Source organism: Schistocerca serialis, chromosome 1 (genome assembly GCF_023864345.2).
Source record: "Schistocerca serialis cubense isolate TAMUIC-IGC-003099 chromosome 1, iqSchSeri2.2, whole genome shotgun sequence".
NCBI classification, from domain to species: Eukaryota; Metazoa; Arthropoda; class Insecta; order Orthoptera; family Acrididae; genus Schistocerca; species Schistocerca serialis.
In genome coordinates, this window is record NC_064638.1 from 1034138611 (window position 1) to 1034155821 (window position 17211).

At 43.6% G+C, this 17211-nt stretch overlaps 1 protein-coding gene across 3 annotated transcripts in view; it reads right to left on the reverse strand.

Annotated features, from left to right (window-relative positions):
• LOC126414214 (major facilitator superfamily domain-containing protein 6) overlaps positions 1-17211 on the reverse strand; it is a 228131-nt gene that overhangs the window by 65217 nt on the left and 145703 nt on the right. For all 3 annotated transcript variants that reach the window (XM_050083328.1, XM_050083327.1, XM_050083329.1), the window contains one exon: positions 14159-14457. In XM_050083328.1, the coding sequence (XP_049939285.1) occupies positions 14159-14457 (299 nt within the window). The remainder of the gene's footprint in view (positions 1-14158; positions 14458-17211) is intronic.

Genomic DNA, 17211 nt, shown 5'->3' on the forward strand with positions numbered 1-17211 from the left:
AACACCTCCAGTAAGCATTCCACACCTCTTGTTCTGAATGGCACATCACAGTTTCCACATTGTTTCGTAGTAATGGTCAGCGTTCATTGTTTCACCTCTGGGCAGGATGTCAATGAGCAGAATGTCTTCCTGTCCCAGAACACCATGCACATCACTTTCTGCACTTACACAGTCTGTTTAAATTTCATCTTAACTGAAGATACATTGCGACTCCAATGTATTGACTGCTGCTTGGTTTCTGAGTCAAGTGAGAAATTCATGTCTCATGGTCCATGACGATCCCCTCGAGGAACTCATCACTATCATCATGATACTCCTGCAGAAATATCAGTGCTGCTCCAAAGCTTTTCCTATTGTGCTTGGGGTCAGGTTTTTTTGCAGCCACCTGGCACACAGTTTCTGAACAGCAGGGGCTTAGTGACAGTTTCAGGCAACAAGGATCACAACTGCTGTTGAAAATGGCTGCTGAGTTCAGTAATCATGAAGCTATGTTTCTCCAGGACATGCTGCTGCACCAACTCGACCGGGTGATCATTGATGAGGGGTGGTTGCCCATGGCACTCTTCATGATGGACACTTTAACAACCTTCAGAAAAAAACCTACAGCAACAACACACCATCTGTTTGCTCATGATGTTCTGCCCATAGACCTAACAGAGCCGCTGATGAAACTTGATGGACTCAATGTTTTGTGTGTTAAGGAACCTTATCACTGACCAAAGCTCATAGGTGGTGGGAGAAGGAATAAGAGATGCCATTTTGGTGCACTGCTGCTGAAGTACTGGCACCAGGCGGGACTTGTCCAGGTTGGTTGGTTGGGTTAAAGATTAAAGGGACCAAACTACAATGGTCATCGGTCCCTTGTTTCATAAAAACACAGAGCACAGTGAAACTATCCACCAGTCAGGCAAAGCACTAAAAGAAAAATTCCGGGGGAAGAAAAGCCCCATGGTCCATTGTAAGACAACACGGAAAACAGAGCACAGCAACAAAAACAACATAGAGAACAAAGGCAGAAGGAATTAAAACTGCACAGCAGAGGACTGTGGCTGGCTGATCACGACAATAATAGGATGAGCCAGCCACTCTGCAACACGTTAAAACCTCCAGCCTAAAAGTTTAGGGTGGAATCAAATTACAACACAAAACTAATTAAAAGATACAGCTCAAAAGAGGGTGATGTTAAAAAAATTTAAATTGACCTATAAAAGCCGCTTGCGCGAATAAAACTTAAAACCCGATCTGCCATAGAGACATTGCCACCTAAAAGAAAGGATAAATCACCCAGGAGATTAAAATCACGCCTGAGAGTGGTTAAAAGAGGACATTCCAACAATATATGGGCCACCGTCATGTTCGCACCACAGCGACAATGAGGGGGGTCCTCTCGACGCAGCAGATGACCATGCGTCAGCCAAGAGTGACCAATGCAGAGCCTACACAGAACAACAGAATCCCTGCGAGAGGCCCGCATGGAGGAACCCCACACAGTCGTGGTCACTTTTACCTGCCGCGGCTTGTTGGGTGCAGAAAGAGTGCGCCATTCGTCTCCCCACATCCCAAAGACCCGACGGTGCAAAACCGTTCGGAGATCAGTTGCCGGGAGGCCGATCTCCAACGGCAGTTTGCAGGTAGCTTCTTTTGCTAACTTGTCAGCGAGTTCATTTCCCGCTATCCCAACATGTCCCGGGGTCCATATGAACACCACCGAACGACCACGCTGTTCAAGAGCGTGAATGGACCCCTGGATGGCACCAACAATGGGATGGCGTGGGTAGCACTGGTCAAGAGCCTGCAGACTACCGAGCGAGTCACTGCAAATGATGAAGGACTCTCCAGTGCTGGTACGAATATGCTCAAGGGCACGAAAAATGGCTGTCAGTTCTGCGGTGTAAATACTGCAGCCTTCCGGCAAGGAGCGCTGGTCGACATAGTCCACATGAGCATAAGAGTACCCCACATGGCCATCAACCATTGAGCCATCAGTATAGATAACCTCTGAGGCATGGTATGCGCTTAGGAGAGCAAGGAATTGGCAGCGCAAGACTGCAGGAGGAACTGAATCTTTTGGCCATCGGGAAAGTTCCAGCCGAAGCTGCGGCCAACGAATACACCAAGGTGGTGTATGTGGGCGGACCTGGAAAGCAGATGGAAGTGGCAAACACTTGAGTTCATTAAGGAGCGACCAAACACGGATCCCAATTGTATGGCCTGATCGCGGCCGCCGGTGTGGGATATGGACTGCCGCATTTTCGAAAAGGAGACGATAGTTAGGGTGACGGGGCGAACAACGGATGTGGGCAGCATAGTTGGCTAACAGTTGTTGACGCCGAATATGAAGTGGAGGAACCCCAGCCTCAGCAAGGAGGCTATGAACAGGACTGGTGCAGAATGCTCCTGTCGCCTGTCGAACCCCACAGTGGTGAACGGGATCCAGCAGTTGCAACGCTGAGGGTGACGCTGAGCCATACGCCACACTCCCATAATCCAGTCGGGACAGCACAAGGGCTTTGTAGAGCTGCAGCAGCGTGTGACGATCTGCACCCCAAGTTGTGTTGCTGAGGCAGTGGAGGGCATTCAGATGCTGCCAGCACTGACGCTTGAGCTGACGAATATGTGGAAGCCAAGTAAGCCGGGCATTGAACAGCAATCCCAGAAAACGGTAAGTGTCAACAACCCTGAGCATGGCATCCTGAAGATAGAGCTCAGGGTGGGGATGGGCAGTTCGACGCCAACAAAAGTGCATAACACAAGTCTTCACAGGAGAAAATTGAAAGCCATGGGCTAGGGCCCATGCCTGCGCCTTGCGTATGGCTCCCTGCAACCGACGTTCTGCAACACCAATGGTGGAGGAGCTGAAAAAGATGCAGAAATCGTCAGCATATAACGTGGCTTGGACAGACGACCCTACTGCTGCTGCAAGGCCATTAATGGCCACAAGGAAAAGGGGCATGCTCAATACAGAGCCCTGTGGAACGCCGTTCTCCTGGATATGAAGTGAACTATGGGATGTGCCAATTAAAATGCGGAATGTCCGAACAGATAAAAAATTCTGAATAAAAATGGGGAGAAAGCCCCGGAGACCCCACCCATGCAACCTGGCGAGAATATGGTGCCGCCACGTCGTGTCATATGCTCTGGAGAGATCGAAAAAGAGACGAGGTGTTGGCGCCTGGAAAAAGCAGTGCGGATTGCAGACTCAAGGAAGACCAAAGTATCGGTGGTGGAACGGCCCTGACGGAAGCCGCTCTGGCACGGAGCCAGAAGACCCCGAGACTCAAGCAGCCAACACAGCCATCGACTCACCATGCGTTCCAGTAGCTTGCACAGAGTGTTTGTCAAGCTGATGGGCCGATAGCTATCCACATTAAGTGGGTCCTTACCAGGCTTCAGCACCGGGACGATGGTACTCTCTCGCCACTGCGACGGAAAGACACCATCGCCCCATATGCGGTTGAAGATGGCAAGAACACACCGCTGACAGTCCGGGGACAGGTGTTTGAGCATCTGATTGTGGATGCCATCTGGCCCAGAGGCTGTGCCAGGGCACTTTGGAGTTCCCACAAACTAAATGGGGTGTTATACGCCTCAGGGTGGCGAGAAGCAAAAGAAAGCCGTTTGCATTCCTCCTGGCGTTTTAGCGTGCGAAACACGGGCGGGTAATTCCCCAACGCAGAGGCCCGAACATAGTGCTGTGCGAAATGCTCGGCGATTGCATCGGCATCGGTGGATAGCGTCCCATTGATGGTAAGCCCTGTGACACCTGTAGAGTGCTGCAATCCAAAGATGTGCCGAATCCTCATCCACACCTGGGAGGGTGAAGTACGAGAACCAATGGTGGAAACATACCTCTCCCAGCACTCCTGTTTCCGCCTCTTGATGAGCCGCCGTGCCTGAGCACGGAGACGTTTGAAGAAAATGAGGTTCTCCAAAGACGGGTGCCGCTTATGTCGCTGAAGAGCCTGCCGACGTTCTTTAATGGCTTCAGCGACCTCCGGAGACCACCAAGGCACTGACTTTCACCGGGGGCACCCTAACGAACGAGGAATGGTACGTTCCGCAGCAGAAACAATCGCTGCAGTCAGTGTCTCAACCGCCACATCGATGGTACCGTGGGAGAGAGATTCAAAAGTGGCAGCAGAGGAGAATGTTTCCCAGTTTGCCTTGCTAAATGCCCATCTAGGCAGGCGTTCATGGGATCGATGCTGGGGTAGTGAAAGGAAGATGGGAAAATGGTCACTACCACACAAGTCGTCATGGACTCTCCAGTGGACCGATGGTACAAGCCCTGGGCTGCACAACAACAGATCTATGGGCGAGAACGTGCCATGCGCCACACTGAAATGCGTAGCAGCGCCAGTGTTTAAGAGGCAGAGGTCGAGTTGGGAGATGAGATTCTCGACATCTCTGTCTCGGCCAGTAATCTTCGATCCACCCCACAGGGGATTGTGGGCGTTAAAATCCCCAAGGAGAAGAAAAGGCGTGGGAAGTTGGGCAACAAGTGCACCCAATTCGGTCAGGGAGACTGTACCACCTGGAGGGAGATAGACACTGCAGACGGTTATGTCCTGGGTAGTCCTTACACGGACAGCCACAGCTTCCAATGATGTTTGAAGGGGCACAGGAGCACTATATACAGAGGTAAGGACATACACACAGGCTCCACCTGACACACTATTGTATGTGCTACGGTTGCAGTAATAACCCCTGTATCCATGGAGGACAGGGGTCCGCATTGCCGGGAACCAGGTTTCCTGGAGGGCAATGCATAAAGCAGGTGTCATGCTTAGAAGCTGACGTAGCTCAGGTAGATGGCTAAAATAACCACCACAATTCCACTGGAGGATTGTACAAAGCGTGTCCTGTAGGGGCATTCAGGCACTGAAAAGGCAAATTACTTCGCAGGGTCACATGCTGCCACCGACTGAGTGACGGACGTCACTACAGCCATCGTTTCTGAGGAGACGGCGAGATCCAGGTCATCAGGGGACGCAAAAAGCTCGACCTCATCCTCAGAGGCTGAGCTGACAGGAAGCGTTGGTGCGGGAACCACTGGGCCCTTATCCTTCTTGGAGAGCTTCCTCTTCTCTCTCTTGTCTTTGGGAGGAGGTTTGGCATGCTGGGAGGGCTTTCCTGATGCATTATCAGGAACAGAGGAAGAGCGTGAAGCCCTTCGACCAGCAGCTGGTGGCTTCTTCAGCCACTGGCTAGTGTCTTGTGAGACACTGGGGAAGTCCTTGGAAGGGACTCCCCCAAGGGATCCCTTCCGAACAAGTGAGGCTGGAGGAGGCTGTTGCGTCTCCGGCTGAGCAGCCAGAGAGAGCTGTCGCTTCCCCGGCTGAGGAGCCGGAGAGGGCTGTCGCCGCTCCGGCTGAGAGGTGGGGACTGACGTCCCCGGTTGCTTGGGGCGCACTGCTCCCAAACTGGGTGTTTTGGGAGCAGTGGAAGAGATAGTGGCCTGTTCCAGTGGTGGGGCAGACGTTACTTGATTTCTCTGTGGGCCAACGAAGAAGGGAGTCTGTGCAGGAGCTGGTGGCGGCAGTGTGACGGTAGCATAACTCCTCAACATAGGTGTGGGGTTGAGTTGTTCTAGCTTCTTCTTTGCCTCTTGGTAAGTTGAACGGTCCAAGGTCTTAATTTCTTGTATCTTCCGCTCTCGTTGATAGACTGCACAGTCTGGTGAGCAGGGAGAATGATGCTCCCCACAGTTAACGCAGGTGGGAGGCGGAGCACATGGAGCATTAGGATGCGGAGGTCGTCCAAAATCACGACACGTGGGGCTGGCAGTGCACCTGGAGGACATGTGTCCGAATTTCCAGCACTGGAATCATTGCATAGGCAGCAGGACATAGGGCTTGACATTGCACCGGTAGATCAAGACCTTGACTTTCTCAGGCAAGCAGTTGCCCTCAAAAGCCAGGATGAAAGCACCAGTAGCGACCCTATTATCCTTCAGCCCCCTAAAGACACGACGGACAAAGTGTACACCTCGTCGTGCCAGGTTCTCACATAGCTCGTTATCAGACTGTAGCAGAAGATCTTTATGAAAAATAATCGCCTGGACCAAATTTAAGGACTTACGGGAAGTGACAGTAACGGGGATGTCACCGAGCTTCTCACAGGCGAGTAATGCCTGGGACTGTGCAGATGAAGCTGCTTGTATCAGAATGGCCCCACTCCTCAGTTTGGAAAGAGACGCCACTTCCCCAAACTTATCTTCGAGATTGTGCACAAAGAAAAGAGGCTTAGTCCCCAAAAACGAATCCCCATCAGTTCTGCTGCATACAAGGTATCGTGGCGAATACGGCTCCTGTCTGTCTGCAGCCCTACGTTCCTCCCATGGAGTGGCAAGGGAAGGGAACGATTTCAGGTTATATGTCAGAGCATTAAATTCCACCTCACCACGCTTAGAGACATTGGCGGTCGGGCGACCACCAGATTGAGATTTCACCCGCTTCATTGCGGGGCATCCGCCCCGAAGCCACCCACTCCAACCAGGGGCTCTCCCCACGGGCGCCACCCAGCCACAGCAAAGGCCACCTGGCAGGATGGCCGTTGCTGGGAGTCCCGATGCCCCAGAGAGACGGGTATCTACTCCTTGGATTACATGGGGAGGTGTCAGCTCAGGCATCGGCAGTACGATCCCTGTGTTGTCAGGGGGGCTACAACCTAGAGGGTACATGACGACCCCACCACAACGGGCTGGCTACCGTGCTGGATTTTGGGTGCCATGGGTAGTCCATAGTGATCGTGGGTGCAGATGGTGACGCACGAAGGGCGTAACTTACACAATCCATCAGGTGTGAATGCCCAAAATGAGGGATGGAGGGTGCAGTTACGACGCCAAGACGATAAAGAGAGCCAAGGTCTTAGGGCACAGAGGACTGATGTTGCACCACATAAGGTGTCCTTCCCCAAAAGGCTCGTACTTCTGTTGAATTTGGAAAAATGGAGGTCAAACCCCAATGGGGACCATCACATTAAAGGCCGAAACAGTTGAGACTCCTTTTAGTCGCCTCTTACGACAGGCAGGAATACTGTGGGCCTATTCTAACCCCCAAGCCTGCAGGGGGAGACTTGTCCAGCTGGCATTTGATTTTCACACCTTAGATCTGTTGTGCATCCAGAATTTCCTCAGCCAAATGTGTACTTTAAAGCAAACAACATTGGGAAACTTACTTTTTGGATGTGCCCCATACAATAGATACCTTGACCAAAAAGCTGTGCTCAGTACCTATAAAAAAGCACAGGTCGCTCTTGTTTACAAGAAAATTTATACAGAAGTGACCCACAAAATTACTATTCAGTATCACTGACGTCCACTTGTTGCAGAATCTTAGAACATTTTCATCTCAAATGTAATATGTTACCTTGAACAGAATGACCTCCTCCATGTCACCCAGCAGGGATTATGGGAACATTAACCATGTGAAACACACTTCATACTTTTCTCACATGACATACTGGGTGCCACAGATAAAGGTAAAGCTGAAGAAACTCTCGATCATGTATGCAAGTGGGTAGGAAGCAACAAATTAACCCTCAATATTAAAAAAACAAACAGTATTAATTTCCACATAAATAAAAAACATAATAACATAGGCCTAAGAGTTAAAGATGAACTTATAGATTGTGTCACAAACACAAAATTCCTAGGAATGCATGTTGACTCACAGCTTAACTGGACTGACCATATTGCAGCACTAGAAAAGAAAATTGCTACTGCTTGCTATGCACTCCGGATAATTATGTCAGTATGTAATAGTTCATGTGCTAAGACGACATACTTTGCATATGTGCATTCAATAATTAGTTATGGCATAACCTTCTGGGGTACAAATGTGCAGAACATACAAGCAATTTTCAAGCTCCAAAAGAGGGCAGTACGAATAATAACAAAAAGCAGCAAGAGAGCTCACTGTACTGATTTATTCAAAACCATGGGAATCCTGACAGTACCATGTGAATACATCTTTCAGACTGTGATATATATAAAGAAACACATTGACCAGTACACACAAAACAGATCTATACACCAACACTGGACTAGATCCTGCCACCATTTGCATCTCATACGAAAAAACAAAACAAAAACCCAAAATAGTTTATTATTTAATGGATTAAAATGTATAATAGACTTCCAGAGGAGATCAAAGCTGAAACTGGAATACATGCCTTTAGGAAAGCTGCAAAAAATTATTTAGCAGATAAATGTTACTATACTGTCAAAGAATACTGTAAATGACATGTGTTCACCTCAATTCATGCAAGAGTACCTTTGTAAATTTATATTTATCTTTAATTAAGATTGGTATGTATTTGTTTTGTGTAATCCATGCAAGAATACATTTGTAAATTTATATTTATTTGTAACTAAGATTGGTCTGTATTTGTTTTGTGTACAAACGATTAAGTTGCACCATAGAAATATGTGCTACCAGAAGTACTATTATGTATATACTCATTCCATGTATACAGTTGACGACATCCATACAACACAAGTTGTCTACGGATGAATAAATAAATAAATAAATAAAAAATAAATAAATGTAGGTGCGAGTATTTGTTGACTTCCAAAAATCAATTAATTCAGTGGCACACCCATGCTTATTAACAGAAGTTTAATTACATGGGGTATAAGACAAAATTTGTGAATGGACTAAGGATTTCTTGGTAGGAAGGCTACAGCATATTATCTTGGATGGTGAATTATTGACAGTTGAAGGCAACTTCAGATGTGCTCCAGGGACATGTGTTGGTACTCTTGTTATTAATGACCTGGCAGACAATATCATACATTAATAATCTCAGACTTTTTGCAGTTATCTGTAATGAAGTGCTGCCTGAAAAAAGCTCTACAAATATTCAATCAATTATTGACAAAATAATTAATTGGATAGATACACCATCTACTCACCAAGCAGGCAGAACACACACATAGCTTTTGGAGCAACTGGTTCTGAAAGCTTGCCTAATTACAACTGTCTTATATACATGTGTTCTACCACTGCTTGGCGAGTAGATTTTTTGTCTATCACATTAAATTATTCCACAAATATTCAGTCAGATCATGGTAAGATTTGAAAGTGGTGTAAAGAGTGACAACCTGCTTTAAATGTTCATGAATGTAAAATTGCATACTACAAAAAATGCAAAAACATCAAGCCTATGACTACAACACCAATGAGCCCCAATTGGAATCAGCCAGCTTATACAAATAACTGTGAGTAACAATTTGTATGGTTATGAAAAAGAATGACCATGTGGGCTCAGTTGTAGTAGGCAGTACACTTTAGTTGGAAAAAAAATGCAAATGCAATCAGTCTACAAAGAATATTGTTACAAAACTCCCATGCAACCCATTCTAGAATATTTATAAATTGTATGGATTGAGTACCAAATAAGACTAATAGTGATACTCATTGTACACAAATATGGGAATTCTGAATGGTGACAGCTTTGTTCGGTCAAAGGGAGAGTGACACAGAATTAGTGAAAAACCTGAAGTGGGCAGACACACGAAAATTCAAGTCATTAAAGTAACTTGTTTGGTGTTCAGATAAATATTGCACTAACCATGAATGCTGTACTCAGGCATGGGATGAGTTAGTTGCTGTTCCTGAGCAGCAGAAAATCTCTGATTGCTATCAAGCAATGGAAAGCTGCTTCGAATGGATATGTTGGGTGAATTTCTGACAGTCATGCACCAAAGGTACCAAGGTACTTTCCTCTCTCATGGATATTGTCTCCTCTACATGAAGTACAGAATCTTTCAACATTATTCCAGCTGACTGAGTGGCATGTCAGTGGAGGTCTAGTGGCCATGTACAGTAGAGTTAGGGATGAGGGAGAAATCAGGTTACTACATCAACCCCCCCAAACCAATAAGTTTGAAACAAACTGACTCAGTGAGAGAAACTTTACCCCTTGTGAAGCCTGCTGTGTCTCATGTATGGGCTAGCAAGTGCAGTAGGTTAGACATGTCAATCATTGGCAGTTCAAGTGTTTTGAATAATGATACCCCTTAAGGAAACGGCAGCAAGGAACAGGGGGAATCAATTTCGCTCTCCATTTGTGTATCTGGTGGCCTCATTCAATATGCTGAAGAGGCTGTTCTGGCTGTTGCTGAGGGAACAAAGTACAAACAACTGTAGATTGTGGCACACATTGAAACAAACAATGCCTGTTGTCTCTGATGTCAAACTTTGTTCATTCTAGTGACTGTCAGAGACAGTTGAGAAGAACAACTTTGCTCATGAAATTTCAACAAAGCTCACAGTCATCAATATTATCCTCAGAGTTGACAGGACTCTATGGTTCGGAGCCAAGTAGAAGACTCAAACAAGGGATTTTGGAAGTTCTATGACAAGCTAAGCTATGACCTTTTGGACTTGAGAACAGTAGGCTCCATCTAATTGGGTCAAAGGAACAGTGCATACAGTAGGCTGCCACCAAGGTGGTCGAGCTTCTATGAAATGCACACAAGAGCCATTTTCTTTTGATTTGGTGATTTTCTATCCAGCCCAGACATGATAACTATAAAAGACCAAAATAAATCCTCCCAATCCTTCTCATATAAAACAATTAAAAGCCCAGTGATCAACTGCCAAAGCATTCACAATGGAGTCCCAGAGTCTGAAGCAGCCAGAGACAGCTGTGGAGCTCAAATCTTAAATTGCAGCAATGAGATTTTTGGGATAATATAAATATATATCAAAAAGATAGATTGATGTGAAATGGGGGTGGTGCATTTGTCACACTTTACAAGAAACTCAAATCCACCAATATAGAAATTGAGGCAGCATGTGAGAATCTTCCGGCCAGATTCAGCATCACAAGTGGGCATAAACTTTTAACCGGGTCTCTCTCTTGGCTGTGAAGTCATACACAAAGGCTCCTCACATTATGAAACCAGGAGTAACACTGCAGTGGCTCTCCAGAACATTAGGACTTCTTCCCAGAACATTGCCACACTCAACAAAAATGGTTATCTACAGCAGTGCATATCAGAGACTGATCACTGAACACAATGCAGTGCCATTCACCAGCAGTCCATGCTTACCAGTAATGGCACCACTCCAAATGCAATCATTTGTGTCATGGTGTTAATGTCAGCTTACACATGGGATGGTAACACTCTAGTCTGGATACTGCTAGTCTCTGGTATGGTGCAGGATGAGATAGAATCGTGTTGGGAGCCCATTATTTGTTCTCAGATGGAATGCACTAATGTGAAGAGGTTACAATGTACTTGGTGCACAGTAAGGCAACCCTCCCTTGTGGTGGTCAGATGTGGACTACTGGAAGCTAGACATTGAGTATGCCTGTCCTCATCTTCCCATGGGGGTCCAACATCAGGCCACTGTCATATCTGAATACCCTACAGATCTAGATATTGTATGAATCAATCAGCTAGCCAGATGTAGACCCACAAACAAGCCCCTTTCAAGCTGCCATGTGCTGATAATGCTATCTCACACAGGTATGTGGCACCTCTGTGCCCTTCACAGTAATCATTCAACATCTGGTGCTGGTCACAGCACTTTTACAAGGTGGAATCCAAAATTTCTGGCACTGGTGCTCCCATCTGGAAAGTAGGAGTAGTAGATCTTTGGACCATTAAGTGGCGAGAGCTGCATATCTGATGAGTCAGTGTGTGGAGTGGCATTCAGCTGGGAGGATGTGTTGCGTGTCCACAGTGATTTCCATAACACTCTGTTTCACATGCGGCGATTTTACGATGGATTCACAAACAGAACAGCATGTGTGTATCAAATTCTTTGTGAATTTTGGGAAAAGTGCTACGGAGGCCCTTGCAATGATTCAACAAATGTTTGGGGGACAGAACATGAGCCACACACGTGTGTTTGAGTGGCTCTCCAAGATCCAAAAAAGTGAGACAGGTGAAGAGCAAAGAGAAGAGCATGGTCATCGTTTTCTTTGTGCACAAAGAATTCGTCCCAACCAAATAGTGAATTCTGCATACTACTGTGATGTTTTGCGACGGCTCCATGAAAACGTGTGGCGGTGACGGCCCGAACTTTGGCATCAAGGGAACTGGCTGCTGCCTCACAACAACGTACCCTGTCACAAATGTTGCTCACCATGACACTTTTGGCAAAAAATAACATCACGGTTGTACCCCACCCAGATTTGGCACCTTGTGACTTTGTGCTGTTCCCAAAACTGAAAATCAAATTAAAAGGCCATCAGTTCGACACTCTAGAGAGGATTCAAGAAGTATCGCTGGCAATGATAAACACCCTCAAAGAGCAGGACTTCCATAAAATGTTTGACCAGTGGCATAAGCATTGGACCAGTGCATACGTGGAGGGTTATGGTGACCATTAGTCCAAATGTAAGGTTTTCAACAGATGCAGCACCAGTCCTGAAAATTTTGGGTACCACCTCGTATATCCTACAAGCCCATTAACAACACTAAATACAAACAACAACACACACTTGTGGCCATGCTACCTGTCCCAACTGCTGATGGTGTGTATGTGTACGAGGCTACAGTGACATCCAGCTATGTCTTCTGGATGATTCACCTTTTTTTTTTTTTTTTTTTTTTTTGCCAGGCAGTGTAATTTAGGAGTAAAGGCAACCAACAACTACTGAACAGGCAAGGTAGTGATATTTGACAGATCACACTTTTATATGTCAGTTTCATCAGCACTGGAATTTTGCCTCTTACGTATAAATACTGGACAGCCTTTTCTGTCTCCTTGTAGTTTTATAGAAATATTTCTTGGTACTGTTATGAGCTAACTTCCATTTGAAAATTCTTACTTGAAGGGATTGTCCCCTTACACAATCCCAGGTCAGTGTCAGGAGGAAGAGACAAGGTGACAATCAGTTCTTTGACCAGTCCTTACCAAATGTGTGTTACTTCATTGTTTCCAATTTATTTTTAATTGAATTTTACTAGAAATGAACAGAAGAACATTAAGTACTCCAGCTTCCGCTGTTTGATGTCTAGGGAGCCAAGAATCAAAAAACTGTGTGAATATGTGCACAAGGTTAAGCATGTTAGTTCTCTCATATTTATCCGTATGCTTAGTAGATGTGTTGTTTTTTATGCTGCCAACAGGTACAGAATAAGTATTCGCCACTTGTTGTTGTTGTTGTTGTTGTGGTGGTGGTGGTGGTGGTGGTGAGTCTGAAGACTGATTTCATGCAGCTCTCCATGCTACATATCCTGTACAATCCTTTTCATATGTGCTTAACTACCACAGTGTACACCCATTTGAACCTTCTTACAGAAGGTCTCACTCTAGACTTCTTACCCCTCATTCAACTTTCGACAATCACTTGATATCTCAGGGAATGTCTGCTCAACCAGTCCCTTCTTTTGGTCGAATTGTAACACCCCCCCCCCCTCCCCCCCCTCCCCCCCCCCCCATCCCAAATCCATTCAGTACTGCCGGCATTTGTTAATCAATCCAGACATCTAATCTTCATCATTCCTCTGGAGCACCACATTTCAAGAGCTTCTGTTCTCTTCTTGTCGAAACTGCTTACAGTTAACGTTTCACTTCTATACAAGGGTACACTGTAAACAAATATTTTCAGAAAATCTTCCACACACTTAAATTCATATTAAATATTAACAAATACCTCTTTTTCAGAGATATTTTTCTTGCTAAAAATGTAATCTGTATTTCATATACACTCTTCTTCAGCCATCATAAATTATTTTGGTTCCCAAATAGCAAAACTCATCAGTCACTTTTAGGGTTTCATTTCCTTCTGTAATTCCTTCGGCATTTCTGGATTTAATTACACTCCATTCAATTACTCTTATTTTAATTTTGTTGATGTTCATCTTACAATCATTATCCATTCTGTTCAAATGCTCTTCCAAGTCCTTTTCCATCTCTGCCAGAATTACAATCTCCTCAGAAAATCTTGCTTAGCTCCACAAAATCAGGTGTAAATATTATTATAGTAACTTTTATAAAAACTGAAATTCACTTAAACCACTGAAAAAATGTAGAAGTCCTTTTTATAATGTCACAACACTTTTACATTACTGTCTTTACATTTCAAAAGAGAAAGAAAGTAGCTTACTATTCAAAAATGAGTTTATTTTGCTGTTAGATAATGGCCTAACTATGCTTAAAAAAAGAAATTAAGTATGTATCTGTGAACTTACCATCTTTGTGCATTCATCAATCAAGCTGGTGTTAATAGCATTCAGTCTATATTCAGCAAGGAAGGGCACCTTGGGCTGAGGTACAAAGTACAGCGACACAAGAGACACATTCATGGAGCAGACGAGCAGCATGAAAACCAGCTTCCTCTGGCTTCTAAAGTAGTCTGCCACGAAGCCAAACACAGGTTTCGCAAGCAGGAACAAGATGGGCAAGATTGCGTTAATCCCTCCAATGACGACTTCTGAGACACCCAGCTGCTTGCCAAATACATTCAGCTGGTGCAGTATGGGTCCCAGGGCTGCAATGTAAGTTATAAAAATTGTTCACATGCATTATTAAATGGCAAATGCATTAAAAGTAATGTACACAATATACTGCAATGAATCTTTTTGGCCTATATGCTCTTTGCAGGAGCTCGTCAATTTGATCAGCTATATTGTGTGTTCCCCAGAAACACTTTGCAACTCAAGCCACTTTGTATTTAAATACATATTAAAAATAATACATATATGATCTTATCAGGACAGTATCTCAGTGGGTACATCAGATGACTCCGTCTTCAAAGAAAAAAAAAACACACACTAATATTTTAGTAATTTCTTTAGCTTAGCAACATTGGTAGCATTCCTACATTATTTTTAAATAAAATCAGGATCTTTTCAAATTATTGAACAAAAATTCCAGGTCAAGGAAGTGAAAGCCATGACATGATTGAATTTTCTTCATCCACACATACTAACATTACTTATTTACTGAGACAAAATAAGCAGGTTGAAAATATTACTGGGCATATGAATTATATGTCAACACAATTATGACAAGTTTTGAACTGAAATTAACAGCGTAGGTTCAGGACAAAAATTGTGTGAACTTGTCATGGCCTGCACCTGACTAGGATGGGGAAGGACAGAGCTGAGCATGTTGCAGGAATTGTAAGGACAACACAGGTGCAGAAGACAAAATCCCTGTGATGACTGGAGTCATGTGGGCACATTTTTTAGATCACAATTAGCTTATAGACAGACAGTCTTGAAAGAAATTGAAACAGAACAGGACCAAAATATATGTAACAATTTCCAGGAAGACAAAATTAATTTGCTTCACCAGAACATTACAGGGTTGAAAAATAAGATAGACGAGCTTCTTGTATGCCTAGAAGATGTGTGAAATTCTTAAGAGATGGATGTTCTGTACCTCCTTGAACATCATGTAAGCACAGAGACAGAGAGGTTAAAAATCAGGGATTGCAGATTAGAGTTAACATTGGAAAAACAAAAGTTGAAAATTATGTAAAAGTTGGGCGCTAAATCAAAACAGTTTTTTATATCATGACATGATATGATTCTCAAAAAACTTTTATGTCAAAAAATTTTCTTGCAGATCAGAACTTAGAAGCAAGTTGTTACTGCAGATAACTTCTCTGGTAATTATAACAGTTTACAGATCCCCTCTAGGAAACTTTCAGCTATTAATGAGAAATCAAGATGCATTACTGAGCTACCTGTTAGACAAGAAGAATCTGTAGTTTGCCGAGCTTTCAGTGTAAATTATTTTAAAAGATATGAACAGGAAAAATGAAGTGAAATCTTTATTTAGGTATTTCAATCTAATTTCAGTAGCCAATTTTCCAGCTCTTATCAGCAAGATAGCAAGACTCTGGCAGATAACATTTTTAATGGCAGTATGCAGGCTGAAGCAATAAATGTGTACCATGCACAATTAATGGAAATAAACAGTATAGCATGCGACAGCCCAGATGCAAGTTCTTGCAAAACAGTGAAGTTTGATAATGAGAAAACATACAATATTTTAAGAGAAAGTTATATACAAATTCAGTTTATTCCTTAGCAAAATCATGTCAACAATTGAAAGTCACTTTCCTAAACTGCTGTCCATAAAATCCAGTAAAAAACAAGTAACCCATGGATAACAAAGGGATTAATCAGATTGTATTCCATTTGAATCACAGTGACTGATGTAACTCAAAAAGGTATGAAGCCAGCAGTCAGTCATGATTCAATCTGTACTTTATTGAAGATCTACTTTTCAGCTACAGTAAAGATATTATCAGTGCTGGAAAATGTAAGACATACAAAGGAGTCGGACACAGAGCAGCCATACACAGGATGGCATGTAATGATATGTCAAAGTTATTCAGACTTGCAGACCTCATACTAAATGACATCTGTATGAAATGAGTCATGTATGGAATTAAAATCTCATGTAAGAAGAAAAGGGAAAGTTATATAAAAGGTCAGTATAAGTCAAGATCTGACATCAGTTGTATTCCACAAAAAAATTACTGTAATATTTTAAGAAAAGACATTAAAATGTCTTGGATATTTGCATTCTGACAGAAATTATTAATGGAGATACTAAGATTAAAATTATATAGTATATTGTCAAACAGGAGACAGGATAACCAGTCATTGTACAAGATATGTATAATTTGTGGTTTTAATCCACAGGCATGTAGGTTCCTCTTCAAAGAGTCAGACATTTTAACTGCACTGTCACAATACATACACTCACTAATTAAATTTGTCATAAATCATCCCCCACAATTTGTAAAGAACAGTTATGTCCATGTTTATGACACTAGAGGCATAAATGATCCATTACAAAATCTGTCCGTGTCTCAGAAAGGTGTTCAACCTACAGCAACAAAAATCTTTGATAATTTACCCAACACTGGTACCATGGTACCATAACAAAAAATGTTGACAGGTAGCAAAGCAAATTTTTAAAATTCAACCTAAAATCATTTCCCCCAGACAACTCCTCCTGTTCGACAGACGTATTTAAGGACTGGTAGCCTGTGGGGGAAAAAAAACTATACTTCTTTTTATGTCTAGTTGCTTGAGTGGGACTAAAAAATAATGTGTTCATTAATGTTAACTGATAATTATTGAAATCAATTATGCACTTCTTCAAGACTGTTGATAAGTTGTTCCACACTGAATAGTGTGATTACATGTGTGGTAACTGTTTTAGTTTGAGCGCATGAAAACTTCTGCTTAAATAGCATTTCAATCATGTCAAAGGTGCAGTT